Source organism: Uranotaenia lowii, unplaced genomic scaffold (assembly GCF_029784155.1).
Source record: "Uranotaenia lowii strain MFRU-FL unplaced genomic scaffold, ASM2978415v1 HiC_scaffold_492, whole genome shotgun sequence".
NCBI lineage: Eukaryota > Metazoa > Arthropoda > Insecta > Diptera > Culicidae > Uranotaenia > Uranotaenia lowii.
Window position 1 is genome coordinate 1 of NW_026598414.1, and position 26,137 is coordinate 26,137.

At 40.2% G+C, this 26,137-nt stretch overlaps 3 protein-coding genes across 3 annotated transcripts; 1 reads left to right on the top strand and 2 right to left on the bottom strand.

Annotated features, from left to right (window-relative positions):
- The first annotated feature begins 328 nt into the window (after positions 1-328).
- LOC129760184 (ionotropic receptor 93a) lies at positions 329-9,561 on the top strand. Its single transcript, XM_055757784.1, has 4 exons — positions 329-860; positions 933-1,126; positions 7,762-8,063; positions 8,121-9,561. The coding sequence occupies exons 1-4, from the start codon at positions 419-421 to the stop codon at positions 8,641-8,643; spliced, it is 1,461 nt and encodes a 486-aa protein (XP_055613759.1). The 5' UTR covers positions 329-418; the 3' UTR covers positions 8,644-9,561.
- A 7,148-nt stretch (positions 9,562-16,709) lies between these two features.
- LOC129760185 (transcription termination factor 2) lies at positions 16,710-24,263 on the bottom strand. Its single transcript, XM_055757786.1, has 6 exons — positions 24,037-24,263; positions 23,912-23,965; positions 22,653-23,742; positions 20,667-22,464; positions 17,068-17,225; positions 16,710-17,007 (listed from the first exon to the last, which is right to left on the bottom strand). Exons 1-6 carry the CDS (start codon positions 24,083-24,085, stop codon positions 16,857-16,859), a joined length of 3,300 nt encoding a protein of 1,099 aa, XP_055613761.1. The 5' UTR covers positions 24,086-24,263; the 3' UTR covers positions 16,710-16,856.
- LOC129760186 (dynein regulatory complex protein 11) lies at positions 17,242-20,625 on the bottom strand. The gene is made up of 2 exons (XM_055757787.1): positions 17,601-20,625; positions 17,242-17,517 (listed from the first exon to the last, which is right to left on the bottom strand). Exons 1-2 carry the CDS (start codon positions 19,874-19,876, stop codon positions 17,373-17,375), a joined length of 2,421 nt encoding a protein of 806 aa, XP_055613762.1. The 5' UTR covers positions 19,877-20,625; the 3' UTR covers positions 17,242-17,372.
- Positions 24,264-26,137: the final 1,874 nt, after the last annotated feature.

The following is a 26,137-nucleotide window of genomic DNA, read 5'->3' on the forward strand; positions in this document are numbered from 1 at the left end:
GCAATCAGTGCTCCTTAAGATTCCGAGCAGGCCGGTTACACAAGGATAGTCTTAAGTTTGCGCGATGACGGGTCCAGCCTTCATATCCATCAATAAACTATATTTCTTTTTTTTTTCATTTTTTTATACTATCATTTTTGCCATTTGATCCGTACGATTGGGTTTTTTTGTCATTTTTTTTTCAAATTTTATTAACGTTCACTGAACGTCGTTCAGTTAAGTCTTCGAAATTTCTGTTAGTTATATTAGTTCATCTTTGTTGAACTTAAATTCAACAGAAACAGAACCTCATTTTTAAAAATGGTTGTTATAATCTTCCTTCTTGCAGGATTGGCCCCTCAGCTACACCGAGCGAATTCAGAATGAATCAGCGGTTTTGAGGGGTCGTGGCGTGGCGTTCGAGCTGTTCGAATTCCTGATGGAGAAGTTCAAATTCAACTACACCCTGGTGATGCCGGAATACAACATCGTAGGATCGACCGACGACATGCAGGGCAGCATTATCGAAATGTTGGCCACCGGAAAGGCCGATGTCGCCGTTGGGTTCCTGCCCATTTTGGCCGACGCTCGGAAGCACATTCTGTATTCGACGGGTCTGGACGAGGGCGAGTGGATGATGATAATGGTCCGTCCGATGGAATCGGCCAGTGGTTCCGGTTTGCTGGCTCCCTTCAATCGTGACGTGTGGATCTTGATTCTGGTTTCGCTGCTGGCCGTCGGACCGATCATTTACATCATGCTGCTGGTTCGGAACAAAATGACCAAGGACAAGGAACAGATTTTGTATAGCTTACCGTACTGTGTTTGGTTCGTGTACGGAGCGTTGATGAAGCAGGGAAGCACCCTGTCACCTACGGGAGGTAAGATTCGAGAGGAACATCCGGATGATTATAAAAGCTATCTATAATCATTCTTTTCCCATCTCCATCCAGATTCCACTCGAATTTTGTTCGCCACCTGGTGGATCTTCATCACGATTCTCACCTCGTTCTACACCGCCAATCTTACCGCGTTCTTGACTCTGTCCAAATTTACGCTTCCCATCAACAATGCCGAGGACGTTCGCCGCAAGGAGAAACAATTTGTCACCAACCGTGGCAATGCCGTCGAATATGCAATCAAGAATGTAAGTATGAGTTGCCTTTCCCACCCCCAACTTGATTTCGACCCGGAGAAGGTGGAATCGTATTAGTCGTCTCACACCTGATTGTGACCATCCATCCAGCCATTTGGTGGAACATGAGTAAACATCAATTATTGATTAACCACATGTGTGGTATTTCCCTGAAATCTGGTTTACGCGGGGCCAGTCGGTAAATCACTTTCACTTCGCCAGTCAGTCAAAAAGTTAGTCAAGCTACCTATGGGTATATCATCAACGGACGACGCGCGAACGATGTTTTAATATTTGATGAAATGTATTACAAGACACCTTCGATTCGATGCTGATCACAGAACAAGTACAACCCTTGGAGTTAACCATAATCAGAACATAATGGCTAAACAGGGATTGATTTACGATTTCTCGTCGGTATTTTTCTTTCAATATTTACATCATACAAAGCTTCTGGCGGGTAAATATAGCCAGAGCTGTTGAGAGAGTCTCAGGAACTCTCCATGTAGCTTTATGGTTTGTTCAAACAAGAGAAAATCTATTTTAGAACCATGAGTACTGTTAATGGATTTAGTAATTAAAAGTAATCGTTCCCATTTTTTGTGATTTCCGTGCGTGTTTTTGGTCGTATAAAAGATAAGTTTTTGTCAAAAGAATTTCCAAATTTTTATGGATTTTTGGGCGTAAACAATGTTATTTGTTCAATGCATTTAAAGCCGGTGAAAAAAGTAAATAAACAAGATCAATTTTCAACATAGTTTGTCTAATGTGCCCTTTAAAATTGATATTTTATGAAATAATCTATACTCACTGATCCCAATTTAGTCCTTTACGACTACTACGAAATATTTTTTTTCGGAAAACTTATTTAGAACATGTGTTTAACCCGTTTTATTTCTGACCATTAACATTTAGAGGGACAGAAGTAAGAGCAAGCCTCCTAGGAACACCATAACTTCTTATAATCTTTTGAGTTTGAAGCCAAATACCGTTTTTTAAGTCTGTCTACAGGTTTTTTGAGGATAAATAACTTGCAAGAGTTAAAATCCTAGAAAATAAAAGTCTACAGGTTTTCTACACAATGTTTGTAAACTATCTGAGATTTTTTTCTAAAACATCAACGACCGCAATGTCAGACCTTAGATGTACAACATCTCAGCTCAGTCATCTACGGCTTCAAGAAACCTAACTTAGTAGGCGTCGCGATGCCCACATGTCACATGCACCCATGAATATCAAAAATGGTCATACTCGATGTTTGCTTTAATAGTTTGAACAAAATGATGAGAATGAACAATGAAACATTTTCAAATGAAGAAACAACCAAAAAAAATTAAACATCGGAAATAACAAAAGGGATAAAAGTAGAAATGTGTGAAAAGAAATCAACAACCAAAATGAAGAACAAATACAAACACCCATAGAAGAGGTTGCAAAAATCCGATGCCTATTTACCAAATCTCTGTGCCGAAAATGCGCTGAAAAGAGCATATGATTGAAAAAGCACTACTGGCTTAAGAACTCGAACTCCCCAGCAAAATGATGCATGATTCAACATTCAAGCGAAACAAGAAAAACGTTACATGGGATTTTCATCCTGTTAGATAATTCATCCCAGAAACAAGAGAATAAAAAAAACGAAACGCCGTATGGAAGTGAGAATCGAACTCACAACACCATTTTTATATCGTCTTGCCAATCCGACATCTTTACCAGTGTCCTGAGCCGGATTGAGGGATACTTGTCATAGGCTTTCGTCACCGATCAATCACCAAAAAACGCACAATTGCGTTTGGCCTCCTTTCATGCAGTCCTTTTGAAGGAAACGGGAAAGATAATGGATTCCCCGAGCTCAGTGATGTTAACCTTCCAGATTTTGTCTGGATCTTCCAGACTCTTTGGCCTTCCGCCAGAATTTTTTTCAGGTTTCCAGACTTTTGACATTTCTTCCAGACAATTCCAAACTTTTGGTTTTGGCCAAGAATTTTCAACAAAACAATAGGGATTAAAAATTTTAAAGGTGAAATGGTAGGCAATGATGAAAATTAGTAATTAAAAAACGAGCGAGAGTGAAATTCTGCGAAGATATATGAGAAAAAAGGTGTTAAGCAAAGCACGTTTAGTCCCATGGAATTGAAAGTGGCTGAAATATCTGTGTATTATACGAATAAAGTAATGGCAGTATGCAATGTTAAAAATTGAGATCTGGCGACCAAAAAAAAACAGGCAACCATCTCCGAAGATTGCTATCCAGACCTTTCCTGACATTTTTTCAAAATCTTTCAGACTTTTCTGAAAATCAGTTGGCAACTCTATGGGAACTGTGTTTTGCTTACTGCCTGTCTACACGCACTGCTGCTGAAGCCGGGCAACTTGACCGGTGGTTGTTTGAGGGTGCCGGTAGATTGAAATCATCCTTTTGCTTTTGCACGCACAGATGGCTGCCTGGTTCAGGCGGCGGCAACGCTATTCAAACCGTACACAGTAAACTAAAATTACCGAGTTCGGTAATTTTTTTACCGAAATTCTAACATGTGGAGTTCGTTAAACTGTTCGGTAATTTTTTCGGTAAAAAATTAACGAACATCGGTAAATGAAGAATCGATTTACCGATGTTCATTTATTTTTTACCGAAAAAATTACCGAACAGTTTAACGAACTCCACATGTTAGGATTTCGGTAAAAAAATTACCGGACTCGGTAATTTTCGTTTACTGTGTATGGAGCACATCTCTCAGATTTCCCCTTTTTCCCCCTCGTTTTGACAGATATAAGCTTTTTTCCTCAGATTTAAGCTTTCGTCGACTATGCTCTATGGCAAAAAAAAAGCTTAAATCTGAGGAAAAAAAGCTTAAAAACGAGATTCACGACCACTTATTTAAAAGATGTTGGTCACACGATACATAGACAAATCGTGTAACGTTGCCGCCTCGTGGGCCTGGTGTTGGCCGGTATTTATTTCTATCCTCCTAAGTCTTATGATGGGATAGGGATGGACGTGACTTTTTTTTCAGTCATACGCAATGCGGTTGTGCTGGGAGCTTAATTCAAGCTTGTAAGTGGTCACCATCGTTTGAAGTTTTCCGGAGACAACCACCACACATCGTTCGTGACAATCGTGGAGAGCGCAATCGTTTGATCGGAGAGCAAAAAAATGTCAAATGAAATTTCGATCTTTGTTGTGGTTAGTCGTTTGACTTTCATCCCTCTTGCGTAGATAATCGAGAAAATCATTCCACATTGTTCGACCAACACATCAAAACATCACCCGGCGCTGCAGACAGGCGGCGGCAACGCTATTCAAACCGTATGGAGCACATCTCTCAGATTTCCCCTTTTTTTTCCCCTCGTTTTGACAGGTTTAAGCTTTTTTCCTCAGATTTAAGCTTTCGTCTCCTATGCTCTATGGCAAAAAAAAGCTTAAATCTGAGGAAAAAAAGCTTAAAATCGTGTAACGTTGCCGCCTCGTGACCAAGACACGAAATTTCGTTCGACAATCACACAAAGAAGAATGAATGTCGTTTCGTTTGATGGTAGTCGACTGTTCGGCAAGTTTTCGGTCGCATTCGTTTGATGGCACGAACAATGAAACTGATAAAAGCAGGCTGTGCGACTGTCAGAGAAAATGTCGATGGTTTACAAATCTGGCTTAATGCCAGCGGTCGCAAATCGAATCATCCCCGCTCGCGTTCTTTTCTTATGCCAATTACGCTATGAAATTGATTACTCATGATTGTAGTGAAGGCTGAATTTCGGGTGTATCCAAAACACCGTTAGTTCGTTTCGATGTCCGTTGAGGTTTAAAATTTGTATTTGACCTGGAGATGAAGATCCCAGAAAAAAATGTGACCTCTTGGCAATGATCCATTTGTGCATGCTAGATTGATTGGATAAAATACTAAAGCTCTCTAATATTCATGAATGGATTGTAGTGATTGATAGGAAAGTTCAAGGCTTGGGCAATAAACTGAGAAAACGGAAGTACAGCTTCCTGCAAATCCGCAGCCTTTTGGTAGCCTTCACTAGGCTTCACGTAACCTGCTACCTACCTAGCTTAGGGTCCGACGCATAAGGCCGAGATAAAAGATCTACACTGCTAGCGATTCGGAACCAGGGTCTTCACCTGCTGCCAGCCAGAGTTTCGTCAACTTTGCGGATTTCAGCGGCTAAATATACTACGCCGCCACGAGTTTCTGGGTCTGGGTCTCTTCTTCGATGTCTTTCTTGATTCCATTTAAGCGCCTCTCTGCAAATCTCGTTCTCATATCTTCGCAGCGTGTGCCCAATCCATCTCCACTTACATTCCAGAATTTCGATTTCTAGCGCCCTTTGATGACACCGGCGATGTAGTTCTCATTTGAGATCCAGTTGCCAGGCCACCAAGCGCGGATGATAATCCGCAGGTAGCAGGCAGCACAAACACTTGCAGTTTTCGCGTCACCACCGCATATGTGCACCAAGTTTCACACCCGTACAGCAATACGGATTTGATGTTTGAGTTAAAGATTTCAATTTTCGTTCGTAGAGATATCTGGCGTGAGCGCCAGATGTTCCGGAGTCATCCGTGACCGCCAGATGTTCAGGAGACTCGCAAACGCAAATCGGGCCTTTCTGATCCGGGTTTCGATGTCTTTTCTGGTACCACCATCAAGCGTTATCTGGCTACCAAGATAATGGAAGCACTCCACTTTCTCGACCTGTTACCCAGTTACCACGTAATTGGAAGGATTTATTGTGTTTATTTCCATCGACTTAGTCTTTCCGACATTGAATTTGAGGCCTGCTGCCTTGGAACTTTCGGTGAGGTCATCGAGTTTGCTCTGCATATCCGGTTGTGTTTGGGCGAGCAAAACAATATCGTCAGCCAGGTCAAGGGCGTTCAGTTGCTCCATTGTTGAAGGATTCCACGGCAATCCTAGGTTCGGTGCACAGTCAATCGATCCAGTCAGAATCTCATCCATTACGATAAGAAAAAGTAGCGGTGATAAGATACATCCTTATCTCACTCCAGCAGTTACCGCGGGATTGGTTCGGACAAGACACCGTCGTGCAAGACCTCGCACGAAAATGCCTCGTATTGTGCTTCGATGAGATGGACTAGTTTTTCTGGTACTCCTCTTCGCCTTTGAGCCACCCAGATGTTTTCATGGTTAAGTCGGTCGAATGCTTTTTCGAAATCAACGAACACCAGCAGAAGAGAGTCCTGGAATTCGTTGATTTGTTCCAGTATGGTTCGTAGCGTTGTGGTGTGGTCCACACATGATCGTCCAGATCGGAATCCAGCTTGATGCCGTCGGAGTGTAGCGTCGATTTTCTCCTGGACCCTGTTCAGGATCACTTTGCAGAGTACTTTGAGGGTTGTGCAGATAAACGTTATGCCGCGCCAGTTACCGCACTCTGTCAGGTCTCCTTTTTCGGGACCTTCACGAGGATACCCTGCATCCAGTCGGTCGGGAATGTTGCATTACCCCAGATGTCGGCGAAAAGACGATGCAACATTTGTGCTGACAAGGCAGGGTTGGCTTTCAGCATTTTAGCAGGGATGCAATCCATCCCAGGTGCTTTGTTGGATTTCATGTCTTTGATTGCAGCTGCTATTTCAGTCAGCGAGGGCGCTTCCGAGTTGACGCCATTAATGCGACTTACTGTTGGCGCTTCGAGCTGCGGATTCTGTTGTCCATCGCTATTCGTGACTCGGAAGAGTTGTTCGAAGTGCTCAGTCCATCGTTTAAGCTGATCTGTTCGATCGGTCAATAACTGACCTGCTCGGTCTTTTAGCGGCATTAATGCTAGATTCCTTGCACCACTAAGGCGGCGAGAAATGTCATAAAGTAATCGGATATCTCCATTAGCGGCGGCTCGTTCTCCCTCTTCGGCTAGGGAGTTTGTCCAGACTCTCTTATCTCGTCTACGAGCTCGTTTAACTGCCTTTTCCAGCTCCGCATAACGTAAGCGGGCGGCTGCTTTGGCTGACCCAGTACATGCCTTCTCAATTCCGACTTTCGCATTTCTCCGATCATCGACCATCCTCCAAGTTTCATCCGACATCCATTCACTTCTTCTTCCACAAACTTTACCGAGAGTACCATGGCTCGTCGTGATAAAGGCATTCTTGATTCCATACCACTGTTCTTCGACTGTTCCATTTGTCGGCAGTTCCGGGGCTCGGGATTCAAACTGTTCAACGTATACTCTTTTCACCTCTGGATTCTCCAACCGGCGGACGTCGTATCATCAACCGACTTTCTCCCCGCGCCGTTGGACACGCGCAATTTTCAGTCGTATTTCATCAAGGACGTATCGTAACCTTGCTGGGGACGTCTAACCAGTTGTCCACGAATCATTATTTTTGATAACACGTTTTGTTTTGACACGTCTAGGACGTGCTTGCATAGGTAAACTAAAGAGATTTGAACAACCATATCGGCTTCGTTTTTAGGTAGATGTTTGAACACTAAGAATAGATTGCAGGGGTTTCAAAAGGTTCAAGAAAAATGTTGGCCTTGATCACGTTGACGATAGTTTTGCGGAACCAACTTCAGGACGGCTGCACTCGCTATATCTGGCTAGCAGCGAATCCTTAATACTGATGTTTTCTGAACTAAGGTTCCAATCCAACTTTGTTCTAATAGCCATAAATATTCCAGAGCGACGAATCCCTCAACTACCTGATGGTGCTGCTGGACAAGAATCTGGTCGACTTCAGTACCAACCTGAACGACAGCGACATCCTGATGACGACGGTGTCCAAGAAGAACTACGTCTTCGTGCGGGACAAACCAGCCATCGAGCATCTGGTGTACCAGGACTATTTGGTGCGCCGCAAGGTAAACCCGATCAACGAACGCAGCCACTGTCCGTTTGCGACCGCATTGACGCCATTTTTGAAGCGGGTCAGAGCTTTTGGTTATCCGAACAACACCAAGTGGAACACCCTGTTTGATCCGCAGTAAGTTTGTAGTTGGGTTAAATCGTTGAAGGGGATTAATTTATTTTCTTTTGATAGACTACTCAACATGGTCGAAGGAGGATTGGTGAAGTTTAAACTGTTGGAAAATTTGCCGAAAGCTGAAATATGTCCGCAGAATTTGGGCAGCACAGAGCGTCAGCTCAAGAATCGGGACCTGGCCATGACCTACATGGTTATGATGACCGGTTTTGCTACCGCGATCGCAGTTTTCCTGTCGGAGATGTTCTTCCGATTGTTGAACGAACGTAAAATGCGAAAGGAAATGCAGAGCAACATCGGAAGCGATGCCAGTTCACCGAGAGAGAAGTTATCGTTTGTCAAGGCTGCGGCCGGTGGAGGCTACGGAGATTCTCCGCCACCGCCGTATGCGGAAATCTTCAGTCGTCACGCTAGTGGAGCCAGCATGTTTGGTAAGCAGATCGAAACCGATGGGGCCTCGCGACAGATGATCAACGGTCGAGATTACATGGTGGTCAAGGAGAAGAATGGCATCGGTTCCCAGTTGATACCGGTCCGGGCACCATCGGCAGTTCTCTTTCAGTACACTTATAACAATTAGGAAGGAGTTCCGATATCGGGTGTTGCAAAACGCCTGTGTGTATTGTTTGATTTATTCAATGGTTCTATTTATGTTGGAATAAGCATTTAGCAGAAATTGAAGACAGAACAAAATGGCCTTATCAATAACAGAACAACATCTGACCATGAAAGTTGTGATCCCGACGGAGTTCTGATGACAGTTTAAACTTCTTATAAACGCAGTTAGAGACCAGTGATTTTTTTTTTTCAGAAAACAATACCAATCAAACAGTAAATTTGAAAAAAAAACACACACACACAAAAACTGGTTTGAAAGTTTTAAAAGTTTCTTCAACAAAATTATTTCAATATCATAAGAATTCTCATCAAGAATATTCAAATCATTTAATCAGGATATTCTATTGTTTGTTAGTTTAGTTAAATTTGAAATTATGTTTGTACAAATTCACATGAACAAAATTGGTTTAAAAGACAATCATTTTAATTATGGTAGCTATCACACCAAATTGTGATCTCAATCTCATCTCATAGTTGTTATCTTAAAAATATTAAAAAAAGCACGATGTAGTTGAACAGAATTTAAGAATGATTTTAAAAAAAAAACCATAAATTATGAGTACACGTTTTGTTCCATTCTGACACAAACAATAAATGAAGAAAAAATGGCAAAGTTGTTCAAAGATCACTGATGGATTGGCTTATAAACACTGTTAAATATTTTGTTGATTTTGAAACATTACACAACTTTGAATTTGAACAAATCCGGTACAGATAAAACTTTACCTTACACAAACTGATAATTGCATAGTTCGAACACTTGTTGAGATAATTAGCTGTAGATAACTAGAAGAGCACAGGTATTGAAAGTTCGCAGATTTTCTGTCACAGCACAGCAAGAGCCGAAAAATGCCTGTGATTAAAAAAAAATGAAAACAAATAAATGTGTAACATAATGAAATCAACCAACTCTAGTGAATAAATGTTAATATAGCAGGCTGACAATGACAACGCGTTACTACTCATGCATATTTAAATCAAGTTCTTGCGAAATACATTATCAAAAAGAACGATGGAACTTATAAAAACGAATGTTTTTCGCGATTATTTGATACGACATTATAGTATTGTAAGTTTCAAAGTATTAAGAAATACCAAAAAACCAAAAAAAAAAAAAAATAGAACACACAAGTTATGCTGACCTGGCAACGTCAAAGGACTACGATTTAATGGTTTTTTATATCCTAACCAAGTTTGAAAAGTAGAATATTAGAGAAACTCCCAGTTCATGGCTAAGCACTCATAATACTCAACTCAGAACAAATGATCAAATTACAAAATCAATCAATTCCGTTGGCCCAACGCTATTCTCAATTTTTTTAAAGCTAACTGGAGTGATCTTTGAGCATCTATCGTGCATTATACAGTTTTCTGTTCTGGCCTTGGAAGCTGTAGGAAAAAAACCTTCATTAAGTTTTCGTGAAAGTGTGTCTACTTTAAAAAGTTACTGTTCGTTGTAAAAGGGATCGATTTTGCAATTTGTTTAGCAACAATAAAAATAAAACAATACTATCAAATCGTTGTTTTTTTAATTAAGTACCTGAAATTAAAGAATTATTATTTGTTATATTTTAAATAAATAAACCACGATGCCCCGTCGGGCTATATTATTGACGGAAGCGCTCACAGTGGTCGGTTTTGGAATTCTTTGACAAAAGTTTGCGAAATGAACCAAAAACCGGAACCAAAGGGTTGAAAGGTTAATAAGTAGTAGAAGGCCGAGGGTCAGATTTGGTTTTAGAATTAAGAGGAGATTTGAAGGGATTTTTGGATGAGGAGGAAGGGTTTGGGTAAGGAACATAATTTATTGCACTCGTCGATTTCCGAGCCTGGGTTTTTTCCGGGATTTTCATCCACAATTAACACACGACGTTTTACAGGACACGATACTTAACGTTCTTACAAACGGAAAAAAAGGATTCAAAATTACCTTTTTTGTCGACCGGTTTCGGGCTCGATGTTGCCCATCTACATGACGATGACCGACTGATCACACGAAGAAATTACTGACAGGATCGTACTACGAGGGTCGTAGTATTCGTTGAAAGATGGTTCCTTTATAAAATTTTCCTTTTGGTGAAGATAAAATGCGGCGACATAATTGGTGGATCATCTTCATTCATTAGCGGTTTCTCGGAAGTGCTATTGAACATCGACTCTCATGCGTTCAAATATGAAGCATTTCTTACACATCTCCTATAGATCACTTTTTCCCAGTTTATGGAGTGACCCATTGATGTTATCAAGCTGTCAAAGTTAATAAAATGTTACTACCCTTCATCAAGAAAACACAACCACCGTGGGACTTACTGAGGAGAATTTATTCGACGGTCGTCATCCCCACAATGGCCTTTGGATTGAATGCCATGTCCCTAACAGCTGCTAATAAGAAAACACTACGACGATACGAACGAAGGATAGTGACTGAATGGTTCAAGATTGGAGGAGGTAATGAAAAACAGTCTGTAAAAAAATTGTTAAAGGGACGAACAATAACAAAAAACATTAAAATTCATCGAATCCTCTATTGGGGCCACATTTTGAGGAGAGAGGAGAATCATCTGCTACGTGCGGCGTATGAGTTAGAAATGACTGGACCGAAAAGGAAGTGCCGACCATGTGATACCTGGATTACTACCCTTAAAAAGGACCTACTGTCTTTTGGAGAAACGCTACGTGATTTCGAACCCTTATTAAAGGACAGAGAAGCGTTGAAAAAAGAAGCTCTTTTAAGCTGTATTTGATCCCGGAGATCTCTGACAGTGAATCATCTGAGGACAGCGATTTGGAAAAACAGCCACAGGAATTGGATAGCGAAGACGAATGGATGTTGGATACTGTGGATTGAGTATCTCAGTCTTGTTTAAAAGGCTTTAAAAATTTTGGTTTATATTTATTTCTGTGAAATCAAATTATCATTAAAAAAATCGTAAATCTAGGTAAATAATAGTAATATTTTCTGTTTGAATGCCTGTTGACTCGGAGACTGCTGAATCGGATTGAGTGGGGCTATGCGGGTGGGGATCTGGTAGATGTTTAAGCACCCCAACAGAGGTGGCACTAGTGTTTGTTCGGGTGCAGGTAGTGTGTATGTGGTGGGTGGGGTTTCAGCATAGCGGGAAGATAGGGAAAAGGGGATATTGAGCTCCGGTTGAGAGCGGTAGGGGGGGTTAAATTGGATACGGTATGTGAGGTTTTGGGACCCGTGCCTCCTTCCAATGGAAAGTTGGGAGGGGAGGGCCTTCTTTGACAGGAGTTGGGGCTTGTGGGTAGGAGGTGCTTCTGTGATTGTTTGAGACTCCCCCTGGCTCGACATTATGAGTGTTTGGACGCGTGCAGTTATGTGAGTGTTGGGATACCTTCCAGTCTCTACTTTTATGATGATTTAAGAAGAAGAAGAAGAAGTTGAGAAACCTTCCATTCTCTACTTTTGTTCAACGAAGTCTCAAGTTGTACCAAGCTACATAACTCAAAAGGCTGCATTGCAGGTTGCAAAGCCAATGGGAAAACAGAATAAGTTGCTTGGTGTTTTAAACGTTTACTAATATTTTTCTAATCATTAACCCCTCATATTATCCACAGAGTAGACGGAAAGATGCGAAGGCAAAATAGCTGATCTACAGAAACCCGTAGGTAACATTCTATATTCTAATTATTACTGCGGTGAGTATAAGGTTGGTAGGTATCGTAATTTACTAATTGCTTAACAGCATTTAATGTATCAATATTCCATTTATTATTTCCCAAATGACATAAATTCATATACAGGTCCTTTCATATTCAAAATATTATATGAGGCGTTTGGTAGGGATCTCCACGCTTCATTCCACCCCTGTATCCTAATCTTTCGCGGTTTTCATCACATGGTTGGCCTGGCCGTAGTAATATCTGCAATGCATTGGAATATGTAACAGGTAATACGCTGAAAAGAAAAATGATAGACGCAAGTCTCCCATTTTCCAGGATGCCTACATGTTTTGGCCATGTTGATGTAAGAAGAAGAAGAAGAAGTTTATGGAGTGACCCATTTCCGTTACGTGGGTGGCTACGCTAGATTCATTGACCCTGTTGTTGTTCACAGCATTTCTATGTTCTTTAATACCGTATTTTTTTTCACCTGGAGGCAAACTAGAGGCAACCTAGGTTCGCTCTAACTGCTGTCATCGTGCTCATTTATTGCTCGAGAGGCAACCTAGGTTCGCTCGAAAAAGGGACGGAGTCGCCCTGAGAAAAAAGTCAGTTTTGCGAGAAGTTCACCAATACTCTCAACGTTGTTGTCAAAACATTAAACAGCTGTTTTTGGCTGAAAACAAAACAGTTTAAATAATGAACGGGAAAATGATTATTGCCGCGATTTTGAACCTCTCAGCCAAGCAAAATCGTCCTATCTCCAGTCCAGTGCAATCCGGACACGAAAAACGGCAATCCGGATGTGAAGAACCGAATGAAGAAATCCAGAAGGGAGAACAAAATGACAGCTGCATGTAAACATTGCGCTCGTTCTCACGCACACCTACGTATGGAATAACTCGAAACCCGAAACTCGTTTTTTTATTCTGACGGTTCCAGAGCCAAATCCGGAATCAAAAAAAAATACGCCATAAGTCGAACTTTAATTTTCGACAAGTTTGGCCAATGTAAACAGCTGGGCAATTATTACAGGAAATTTCATAAATTCCGGATCACTCATATTGCGGAATCTTGTTCTTCAAAAATACTAACCGATCCTTAAGGGTTTTGTATGCTGTTTTCAGACCGTATTGAGAAAGGATTTTGGTTATCCCATTAGTTAGTTTAGGGTGGAACGGCAAGCTAACTCTAAAGGGGTCTTCCTTCTCTGGCCTGAAAGTGGTTGCATTACTTCGGTACTTTTTTCGGGCATGTTTACGGAGAATTTTGAGGACAAATTCGTTGTCAAAACCGTTCAAAAAACTTGCCTCAAGGATTTTATGCTTTTCCTCTTCATATTCTGCCTTTTCCATAGGAATATTTTACAGGCGGTGCGCCATGGAATAGAAGGCGGCTTGTTTTTGCGCACCAAAGTGTTCCGCTATATTCCTAATTTTATGGTTTTGTCCTCTTTCCTTGAGATTAAGAGGTCAAGGAAAGGGAGCTTTCCCTCAACTTCTTTTTCTACTGTTTATTTTATCGACCTGTGTTTTGAGTTTAGAAGCTCTAATGTCTGCGTGAGATAAACCTCCTTTACCGAGGCAAGAATGTCATCGACGTAGCACCACCAGACGTGAAAAAGTCTTTCTGTTTTCTCCAAATCTGTTCTTCAGTACGCTCATGAAAACTTCAGCCAAAAGTGGCGATAGTTTGCTGCCCATGCTAAGGCCAAATGTTTGTTGAAAAAACTTACCCCGGAATATGAACCTTTGGCCTTAACATGGGCAGGCGACGATAGCTCTTTTGAAAGTTCTTTCTCGGACATACCGTCGACCTCGTTGCATTTTACTACAAGCTTTCTGCTATTTAGCTTGGGATGACGGCCAATTTCAATTGGCGTGCCATCAATGAGCGAAGTAAGGATAATTATCTTTCTGGCTTGATCTTTACTGCGAATCTTCCAAATAGGGGAGGAGCGGGCTATATGCGCCTATTAAGCAGAACACTGATTTAATCAAATATTACGTCGAATATGTGTACAAAAACTATATGCACGTGTGCAGGCATCTGTTTTCTATACAATGGAGTAATTTTTATGTTAAAATTTTCTTCTGTTTCCAAGAAAACGATTTTATTGTAAGTGTTGTCTAAAATGCCGAACCTCAAACCGTGCGGGCTAAATGCGCCTATTTATGTTTTGAATAAAATTTCCGTTTTTTGGGCAATATTTTCGTATAATTTCATTGAAACTGCTAGAAAGTCATAATTTCCGTACGACAAAGCCGAAGTTTTCTAAAAATCTATGTAAGGTACACCGGGGCAAGTGCAAACTCGGGGCAAGTGCAAACGCTCAACTTTTCTATGTTACAAAAAAAAGTAAAAAATATTTTTCTTCTAGAAATTGTTGTTTAGACCCAAACGAACAATCTGACATAGATAAACTAAACTTTCTTTAAATTTTTCACTTAAAACACGGCACTGTTTGATCACACACAAATTTAAGTACGTACTAGACATGAACAGTGTGTTTTTGTTTTGCATATTTTGGCTACAAAAAAGGGCATTCAAATCCGAATTTTCGTTAAAAGGTGAGTGTTTGGGACCGATATTCAAGTGAAAGCAGAAAATTTATGATAAATTTTCAGTACACCCCGAAAGTTGTGAAAATAATATTCGCTCTTGTTAACCCACACTGCGGGGCAAGTGCAAACGACACTACCGGGGTAAGTGCAAACGCACCTTTAAGACATGTAACATCAGCCATTTCAGAAAATTTATCACCAAAATAGTTCAGCATTATATTTAAATGGTCAGAAGGGGTACCAAAGTGTTGTATCTAAAGCGGATGTTCAAAGTTCCGTAATAACTTAGTAAATAAAGGTCTTTTGCTTAAAACAACAGTCACCAAAAATGGAGTTCCAAAAAATTATAAATATTGCAAAAAAACAGCAAATATAAGAATAAAAGTTGATAAAACGTACCGGAACATGTATTCAATTCATTTTAGGACCGATACACTGACTCATCTGTGAATTAGTTAGGAAAAAGTATGGCGTTTGCACTTGCCCCCATAAACGGGGCAAGTGCAAATTTTGAAATTTTTTCACAAAAACACCGTTACTTTTTAACAACATTTTTTTATTTTTCACTTTCAACGGGAATTTGTTTAGAACTATTTTAGTGATGCAACGAACGATAATTGATAATTTTTGAACATAAACATATTTTTCTAGGACATGTGAAAGTTGAACTATGGTGAAAACCGTTTGCACTTGCCCCGGTGTACCTTATATTATAATTTTGTGGAATAAAACAAAAGTTAGGGTTGCCATACTTTGGAGGCAGTTCATCCATGAGAAAAACGTTATCAAATCTGTCTTTAGATCTTCAATTCATTCTTAAGATGTCATTCAGAGCTTAGATTTGAAGGTTAAGTGATAAAAATCATTAATTTATTCTATTTAAACTGTTATTTAAGGATGGAGGCATTTTACAAACATGATGGGGGCATACAAAAACACTCTCTTATTCCAGTAAATAATCATTATTCAACGTCCACAAAAGCTGAAATATGTTTAATTTCTTAAGTTCATTTGAGTAAGAAACAAAAACCATCCTAGTTTTTGTTTTAAACTTCTTTACGTATAATTTTTAAATGTCGAAATATTACATCAAAATGTATCAAAACCTTGTATGATTTTTTAAATTTTTTTGAGTTTATAAATTCATAAAATTCTTTCATGCCTTATGTTCTAAGCTTATCACCCTCAAAATGCATTGGTCAGATAAGCTGTCTAGTCAGCCATTTCATCAAACAGCCGTACGGTCATTTAACCCGATAGGCCCATTTAGGAAACCTTTCCCCTATTCCAGTTTTTATTTCGCACAAAGTAAGTTTCCACTTTCTATTTCACCCGCGTGCTGTTCAATCGATCGTCTGATGATGAACGGATTTTTCGGAAGTTCTAAACCATTTCTCGCTATCAAAAATATCTTCCGTGCACATCTTGAGGATCCATCCATTCCCGGAATGGTCCTATCCAGATGATGTCCTGGGCAAGAACAATGGAACAATAGCCTTGCTATTGTGGTTATCAAGCGCGTTGTAGTACGTCCGTTTCCACTGAAGGCAGAAGACAAACTCGAAAGGTTAATTATCTAAGAGGTAGTTTTTATATAACGCAAGCAGATCTTCATTTAGTATTAAGTAGGATAAAATTGAACCACTGAACGAAACCAAACAATCCTTTAAATTGTTCCTCTCTTGAATGCTAACTGAATGCATTTTTTGAATCAGCTGCTTTTTAAAAAGCTAAATGCATTACTTCGGCCAAACTGGCCATTTTTTTTAGTTTGATATTTTGGGACATTTTATGTGATATGCTAAATAACACCAACCACTTACCATTTACAGTGAAGTGAAATAGAAATGTTTAATATAGATTTGAGGCAGTAATTTTCAAACAATCAGCGGAGAGTTAAAAATCGATTTGCTAAATTAGACATGGAACAACCTTATCACAGTAAAGATGATACGAAAGATTCAAGTACCTCATCAAAAGTAGCTCATTCAAACCCGAACAGAGATTTGAGATCGTCGATGGTGAGTTTGCTTCCCGAATGCGTTCCTCCTCCCGTTAGGACACCGTCCGCAATGTCCAACTTGCGCTGCTGAAGGGCTCGAATAGATTGCTCCACCGTGTCAACGCACATGAATCTGAGGAAAAATCATTTTTATAAATAATTATTTACTTCAACTCACAAGTTTTTAGCTTACTTCCAAATGTAAACTGTTTTCTTCTGTCCAACGCGGTAGACGCGATCCTGAGCCTGTGCCTCGAGCTGTGGATTCCAGTGAAGATCCAGCAGTAAAAGATGATTTGCTCCCACCAGATTCAAACCGACACCACCAGCAGTCAGAGATAGTAGCATAATCTAAAAATAAATTAAGAATTAACTTGGGTACAAACGAAATCATACAAACAACTAAATAAGACTAATTTTTTTTTTTTAATTCGTTCCAAAACCAGAAAAACGTTTATTTCTCAAACGACACGCGGTGCAAACGGTTTTTCCCTAAAGCTATTTCTTCTTTTTGGTGACATTCTCAATGTCCATCCGGGCTTCATCCATTTCCATCTGCTTCGAGCGGCGTCTTCCGAGGGGAGTTTTGTACCACCAGTACATGAAAGCTTCCTCTTCCTCCTTGTAAACCGGTTCCAGGGCGCTTCAAAAGACCAACAACAGATTCGATGTAGTATTCGGTTGACCAAAATTACTACAACTTTCCGAAAACAACACCAAACCAACCTCAAGGCATTGATCAACTCCAAATGTGTCAAAGGTTTCGTGCGTAGCTGCAGCATTCGTTTGCAAGTGATAACCTCCCGGATGCACCGAACCACGGAACCGATCGTGTAACCATCCGAGATCTTCGCCATAGCTCCTGTATCGAACTGTCTCTGAACTCCACTGTAGTGGCTGAGCAGTTCTTTCCAGGCGTACGAAAGCGCACCGTAATCCGGCCTCGGGATGTAAACGAACCGCTGATAGGTTTGGCTCATAAGCTTCATGTCGCCCTCCCACGGACAGTTGGATGTTCCAATCAGCATGATTCGATCTTCGGGGTTGATGTTTTTGACCAGCTTGGGCAAGTCTTTCTTCAGACGTTTCGGATCGGTTCGATCCGTTTTGGGGACTTTCTTCATGAAAGGTTTTTCTGCATCGCCAAAATAAATTACCGACGGTTGCAACAGACGCGATACTTTCGATACCAGATGCATCAACATGATAAGTCCAGATTTGCCTGGGTATTTTCCGGCTATGTTTGCCGGACTTATATCGAACAACACTGAGCCGGTTTCGGTGCAGATTGCGTGGACTAGAGAAGTTTTTCCGGAACCCTTTGGACCAGCCAGCAGCAGGGATTTAATGCACGGTCCAAAATTGCGGATTGTTTCAGAACCCATCGGAAGGATGCAGTACTGTTTGATGATATGACGAACGTCACCCGGTGTCGGATTCAAAGAACTTCGAGCAATGTAGCTCATATCTCCAACATACGAATCAATAGGTGATTCCGGGAACTTTTTAATGATACCATTCGTCAACAGCTCCTCAAACAGGGACTCAGTAGTGCGATCAGGCGTTAAATCCTTCTCGCGCTTCTTTTTGCCTTTTTTACCACTGCGGCGAGCCTTTTTACTGCCCTTCTTGGATTTCTTTCCTTTCTGGGCTCGATCTCTATCCAACGCAATTTGCAGCATATCCAATTCCTGCCTCATTATATCGTCCACAATTCTTCGCAGCTCAGTTTCTACGTCCGTAAATTTTTCCTCATAGATCATGTCGTCGTAGAACGTCTGTCGCAAATTTTGCGATTCATCTTTCCCCTTCCAGATATCGTTGTACTCGTCGATGCCATTCTTTATTTCCGGAAGAAATGCTGATTGCACCGGTTTGAATGCCTTATCTAATCCTTCCTCGAGCGAAACCTCCCCAGGCCGCTTCTGCTGAAGCTTCGAGTCCTTAGAAGACTTGAGTTTACTCTCGCGGGAGGACATCACCGAGGAACGACTCATCTCACTCTCCGTAGCCTGGCGGCTCAACAAATGCCGAGATCCACCGGCTTCCTCAGAAGGGAAATCCGGCAAACGACCCGTACGCTTCTGGTACTCCTTGAACCAGGTACGAATCTCGTCAGCAATGTCCTCCTTCATTGCCGCTCCCTGCTTCGAGTAAATCTCGTCCTTTACACGGACCAATGCATTTTCGTATTCTTCCTGGAATTGTCTTTGTTGTTTGTAGCGAATGGCTTTGGCATCTTCCAATTCATCAACGGCCGTTCGGGTCGTTGTGACCTGAGGGGGTATCATTCCGATCAGGATCATTTCTTCCATTTTGCGACGCCTGGTTTGCCTGCGTGTAGCGTAACCACGCCAAACTTTTTGAATTTTCATCGCAGCATTCAAGCCAGTCGCCGACTTATCGCGACTGCTGTCCGGTTTTCCTTTCTCTTTCAGCAGTTTAAGCTCTTTCATGAACTGAGCGCGCAATCTTCCCTGTCTAGCACGTTCGTGCGTTTGAATTATCTTGATGGCATCCAATTCTGACAATTCTTCTTCGATCACTTCCTCATCCAAAGCCCCGATCCGTCTCAGGATATCATCCATGAATTTCCTTCTCTCATTGAGCATTTCTTCCTTCTCTCTTCGAAAATATTTTGGCACATTGATTTCCATCGCCAATGGGGTCAACCCAAGCTTCTCAACCACCGCATCATTGTAACTGAACTCCGAAATATCAATTATCACCAGATCGTGCTTCAACTCTAGCACTCTTCCCAGGACATTGTCCAACAGCTTCCGGATCAGAATTCGCTTCTGCGGTTGCACCATTTGGTCGTAGATTTCCTCAAGCCGATTGGAAATCACTATGTATCGTAGGTACAGCTCGTACACCTGGCCCTGGATTTCGGAGCGGTCGTGCTGCGCTTCGATGGCTTGATACTCGAAATCGTTAACGGCCAGCTTCTCCAGATCCTTCTGGGAAGCGGTCCACAGCCGTTTGAACGTTCGGTTCGACATCTTTCGGCTCCAATTTCGCTCTTCTTAGGATGGCTCCAACTGAAAAGAATGTGAAGTATACGCGTTTTCTGCAGCCAGTAAAATCGATAACGGTGAAAGTGTTTGGTCCGGATAAACAAACTCCATACCGCCGTTATGACAACGGTTGTTGGTCATGCTTCCGGTGAGTGAGCGGAACAAATTCAAACGCCGAGTATCGGAATGTCACAGTTAAAACCTGTTGCTTCCAACTGGCAGTTGAGGAAAAAAGTAGAATTAATTATATAAAGAGCACTTGTATCCGTGGTTTGTTTTTTTTTGACGTTTATTTGGGATTTTAAGCCTCTTGGGTTCATTCATCATATACATCCGTGGTCTACAAGAATTGGATCAACGAAATTAAATCCAATTCAGCGAAAATACTCGCAACCACACTCGTGTTCCATCAACTGTCAAACGGTTTTGAACAGCGTCAAATTAGGTCTAAATCTCATCAGTTTGGGAGCAATCCTAAAATCAGTTGAAATACACTGGATATTTCATATCTACGTAGGCTGAAAAAAGCTTTCCAGCTGCCATTATCGAGGTTCTCTCCAAAACTTCCGAGCAGGCTAGGGATGCAACACCTCGATAATTGCGGAAATCTTGTTTAACGATCACGCACATACCGGTACGATCTAAATGGAACTGTATGTTCATTTAAAGAGGAACAGTAGTACCACCAATATAGTTGATTTATTAGTAAAATCTTTTTTAGATTTTGGAACTGACAAATTTTGAGAAAGAAATAAAAATTATTGACTTAACTTACACGAGGTCCCGCTCCTACTTTGTTGAATTCGTTCACGAGATCGTTGCGGAACTTGACGGCCACTTTCCCGGTGAGCATTACGTACCGGATGCGCTTCTCTTGCAGATGCCGTTCAACAATTTCCAAAACGCTGCTCCACTGCGAAACTATGACAGCCTTATCGTCTCCCTGCAGTATTTTTTCATCCAACAGTTTCAGCATTTGGTTCAACTTAGAGCTGCACCGTTCAAGATTGAAGACCGGATTCGAACGCAGCATCACTTTGGACGAAGCTTTAGAAATGGCCTGAACATGATCGTCCGGGAGCTCATGGCTGTTGTTGATTTCGCGAAGCACTCCCCGTGAATCGTTGCCGTTTCCGGAGGTATCAGTCAGTTTCATTTTTTCCAACTCTTCCAAGATATCTAGCTCCGAGCTTTGATCTTCAACGGTACTTACATCGAAGTTGCCATCATCATCTTCAAGCATTTGATGAATCAATCCTGGGTGGCAACAGATCTGTCTAAGACGGAGCAACAACACCAAAATTTGATGCTGTTTGACTTCGTCTTTAACATGCATTCTTTTTAGCTTCTGATGAACCCGATCAAAGGCTCCGTTGGGTTGACGAGTCTGTGCGAATGTTGGGCGTTGACTCTGCGAACCGAAGTAGGTATCGTTTTCTTTTTCAACTCGCTGATGTAAAAACTGGGCAAAAAGTGTACGAGAATACATCATAACTTTTTGATAGACGTTCATTTCTTCCTTTTGCAGTTTGATTTCTACTACTTCAATGTTCTTTTCGGGTAAACATTGGAGAGTGCCTTTCTCTTGCAGTTGTTTCTTGGTTCTGCGGAGTAAAATAGATTTCATGATTGTATTCAATCGTTGCATACCGCCAGCACTTTTGTTGTCGATCCACTTTTTCCAATGACTTAGATCGTCGAACGGAGTACACCTGAGAAATTTCAGTAAAGCGTACATATCCATTTCTTTGTTCTGTATAGGAGTTCCGGTCAGAGCCCATCTATAACGTCCCTTGAGTTGGCAGCATGCAACGGACATTGCACTTTTGTGGTTTCTGATCATGTGTGCTTCATCCAGGATGATACGTTCCCAGTTAACGCCAAAAACTCCGACTCTATCGCCTTTGGCTTCACGAGATGCAATGTTGTACGTCGTGATGACCACGTCATACTTTGCCAGATGCCTTGGCTTCACATCTCGGTTGGATCCATGATACACACTCACGGCCAAACTGTTTCTAGCGACCCTGGTGTTGATCTCACTCTCCCATTGGCGCATTAGCGATGCCGGACAGACAATGATCGTGCCACCGGGATAGTAATCTCTGCGTCCCTTCGCTTTCCATCCATCATTCCCACCCGCTTCATCATCCTCGCTATCGCTATGCTCCGGTTCTTTGTCCGGATCCTCAAGTTCGGCAGACTTCAGAATCAGCGCTATCATGCTCAGAGTTTTGCCCAGGCCCATATCATCCGCGAGGATTCCTCCCCGTGGCTTTTGACTCTCGCGCCACAGCATCCACGATAAACCGTACCGTTGGTGTTGCATCAGCTCTATCTTCAGCAGCTTCGGGGGATCGCACAGTGTATCCTCGCTGGGACAGGTTTCGATCGATTTGTGTAAAGTGGCAAGCGTTCCCATCGTTAGCGTTTTTTGATTCTGAAACGTAGCCATCCCCTGAGTACCGAAATGCTTCGGCTGAACGTCTTCGGCTGCTTTCTTGATATCATCCCAGGATATGTTTATCACCTCCGGTTTTTTGTTGGTTTCCGATATTGTGCTGGAGTTTTTGCTGGAAAACAAATATTTTAACGATGAAAATTCTCTTACAGTTAGTGATTAATCTTGAGGAAACATTCAGGAATTTAGAATAGAAAATTTTCGAACACTGAAAAAAATATATTTAAATTCATACTCAGAATATCGTTGAGCGATCTATCGGCGACCTAACGCGAGTAGTAAAAATTAAATTTAACTTACGTGGTATTGACACTGTCCAGCGAGGTTTCGAAACTTTTTTGTATTTGATCCCGTATTCCACTGGAGCTGGAGACTTCCAATAGACTGATTTCCTTTTCCAGGGACCCTATCTCTGACTTCAAGGCCTCCATTTTCTTAGACAAATGCACACCCTTATCCGGTAGTTTGCTTTTGATGAGCAGCAGACTTTCCAGAGTGCTCAGAGATGATTTTAAATTGGACAACTTGCTCGTTTTGTCACTGTAGACGCTCTGGGAGACGGTTGTTTTCGCATTTATCAGAGCGGATTTTATCGTTGGTTGTACTAATGGTTTCTTTTTTTTGATGGGTGCTATTTCTGGTTCCGCAGTTTTATTATCGTCATCATCATCGCTAGACAACAGTAAAATCTCATCGGGTTTGTCTACAAACTCTATACTTTCGTCTTTATCTTCAACCACCGTTGAAGATAATTTCTCGCCAATTGACTGCCGAATGCTCGTAGACAATCGTCCAATTGCGGAAATGTCAGCATTTTGTTCTTTAATGTCATCCGAATTTGCCGTGGACGATAACTTATTGCTGATAGATTCCCGTTTGGTTTCCGACTCAGGATTGAAACTTTTCATTGGCAGACTATCGTCAAACGAGTCATGATCCTCTGCACGATCATCATCCTCTGCGATAGATTCAGCAGTTGATTGAGCTTTGTGTACCTCATTCACAGAAGACTTGAAAGATTTTTCTGAACTTTCTTCCTCACTTTCGTCATCCGAAATTATCCTTCGGGTAGGTTTTTTCTTGACTACCACAACATCATCATCATCATCAACCCCTTGGACTTCCTCATCTTCCGAACTTAAGTCCTCAGGGCGTATGCCGGTGATACTCATACGAGTGCTCGGCGAAAGAGCCCTACCATCGGTAAAACGCTCATCGTCTGTGGTGTCTCCATCGCTGGCCAGCGAAACCTCGACATCCGACCCCTCCGAGGAGCTACTGCTACTCTCTCGTTTAGGATGAAACGACATGCGACGGCTCTGTCGCTTTTTCATCCTTTCAATCATTTCCCGATCGGCACTGTCTTGCTCATCCTCTTGCTCCTCGTCGGCTGTCGGAACATAAAACGATTTTTTGTCAAAAAATTATAAAATTAAAATTAATCCATGTTTGAAAATTGTCAACGGTTAAACCTAACCTCAATTTGAATTAGTAACAGTAACGGCGATCGAATATTTTATAACTTCGGACAAAAGGATAATGTAACATGGGTGACTTACTTTCGGAGATCGATACATTTCCGATCGACGGGATGCTTTCATCTGGTACGTAATCTACATTAAATCGAATAGAAATAAGCCATTAAATTCGGTTATCGCAGAAGGCAATGAACAAAGATAATTACCGAGGCTGTTGTCAGAATTTTCGGCGAAAATATCCTCTGAATCCGACATGTTACCAGCCAATATTTCTGCGAAACTAATTAAAATTCAGGAAAACTTCTTAAACAAACAATTCCACAAACACGTAAGTATGTAAATTAAATTCTTTTGCTCAACGGTTTTAACAAAACGCAAACGATTTCCGCGCACAGATTTCAATGAAAAACTGCCGTTTTTGCGTGAGCCATCAGCCCAGTGGGTGCGTTCCAACACATTTGAGCAATCGTCTTAGGTCAACAGCTTTTATAGGTCAACAGTGCCAAGTCGAGAATTGCACGATCATTTTGCTAAACTAAAATTTAAGTTGTTCTGGTTCAAAACAGCATCACAATTGGAGGAAAAAGTGGCCTCAACTTTGAGTTCATAGAATGATCTATGTTTTGAATATCGGTCAAACTTAATTTTGAATACCAAAAAATTAAGGAGAGTGTGCTTGAAACGGCAAAATATTTCAAAAAAAACTTTGCTTAAAATCTTTCACGCAAAAATACAAGTTATAAAACGACTTTTGAACTCACAGTTTAGCTCTATCAATAAGTAAGAGTTTTTTTTTGTAAAAATAGCAAAATGACAAAAATGGCAAAAAATAAAGAAAAAACAAATATGACACAAACAACAAATATGACAAAAATGTCAAAAAAGACAAAAATGACAAAAATGACAAAAATGACAAAAATGACAAAAATGACAAAAATGACAAAAATGACAAAAATGACAAAAATGACAAAAATGACAAAAATGACAAAAATGACAAAAATGACAAAAATGACAAAAATGACAAAAATGACAAAAATGACAAAAATGACAAAAATGACAAAAATGACAAAAATGACAAAAATGACAAAAACGACAAAAATGACAAAAATGACAAAAATGACAAAAATGACAAAAATGACAAAAATGACAAAAATGACAAAACTGACAAAAATGACAAAAATGACAAAAATGACAAAAATGACAAAAATGACAAAAATGACAAAAATGACAAAAATGACAAAAATGACAAAAATGACAAAAATGACAAAAATGACAAAAATGACAAAAATGACAAAAATGACAAAAATGACAAAAATGACAAAAATGACAAAAATGACAAATATGACAAATATGACATAAATGACAAAAATGTCAAAAATGACAAAAATGACAAAAATGACAAAAATGACAAAAATGACAAAAATGACAAAAATGACAAAAATGACAAAAATGACAAAAATGACAAAAATGACAAAAATGACAAAAATGACAAAAATGACAAAAATGACAAAAATGACAAAAATGACAAAAATGACAAAAATGACAAAAATGACAAAAATGACAAAAATGACAAAAATGACAAAAATGACAAAAATGACAAAAATGACAAAAATGACAAAAATGACAAAAATGACAAAAATGACAAAAATGACAAAAATGACAAAAATGACAAAAATGAAAAAAATGAAAAAAGAGACAAAAGTGACAAAAATGACAAAAATGACAAAAATGACAAAAATGACAAAAATGACAAAAATGACAAAAATGACAAAAATGACAAAAATGACAAAAATGACAAAAATGACAAAAATGACAAAAATGACAAAAATGACAAAAATGACAAAAATGACAAAAATGACAAAAATGACAAAAATGACAAAAATGACAAAAATGACAAAAATGACAAAAATGACAAAAATGACAAAAATGACAAAAATGACAAAAATGACAAAAATGACAAAAATGACAAAAATGACAAAAATGACAAAAATGACAAAAATGACAAAAATGACAAAAATGACAAAAATGACAAAAATGACAAAAATGACAAAAATGACAAATATGACAAATATGACAAAAATGACAAAAATGTCAAAAATGACAAAAATGACAAAAATGACAAAAATGACAAAAATGACAAAAATGACAAAAATGACAAAAATGACAAAAATGACAAAAATGACAAAAATGACAAAAATGACAAAAATGACAAAAATGACAAAAATGACAAAAATGACAAAAATGACAAAAATGACAAAAATGACAAAAATGACAAAAATGACAAAAATGACAAAAATGACAAAAATG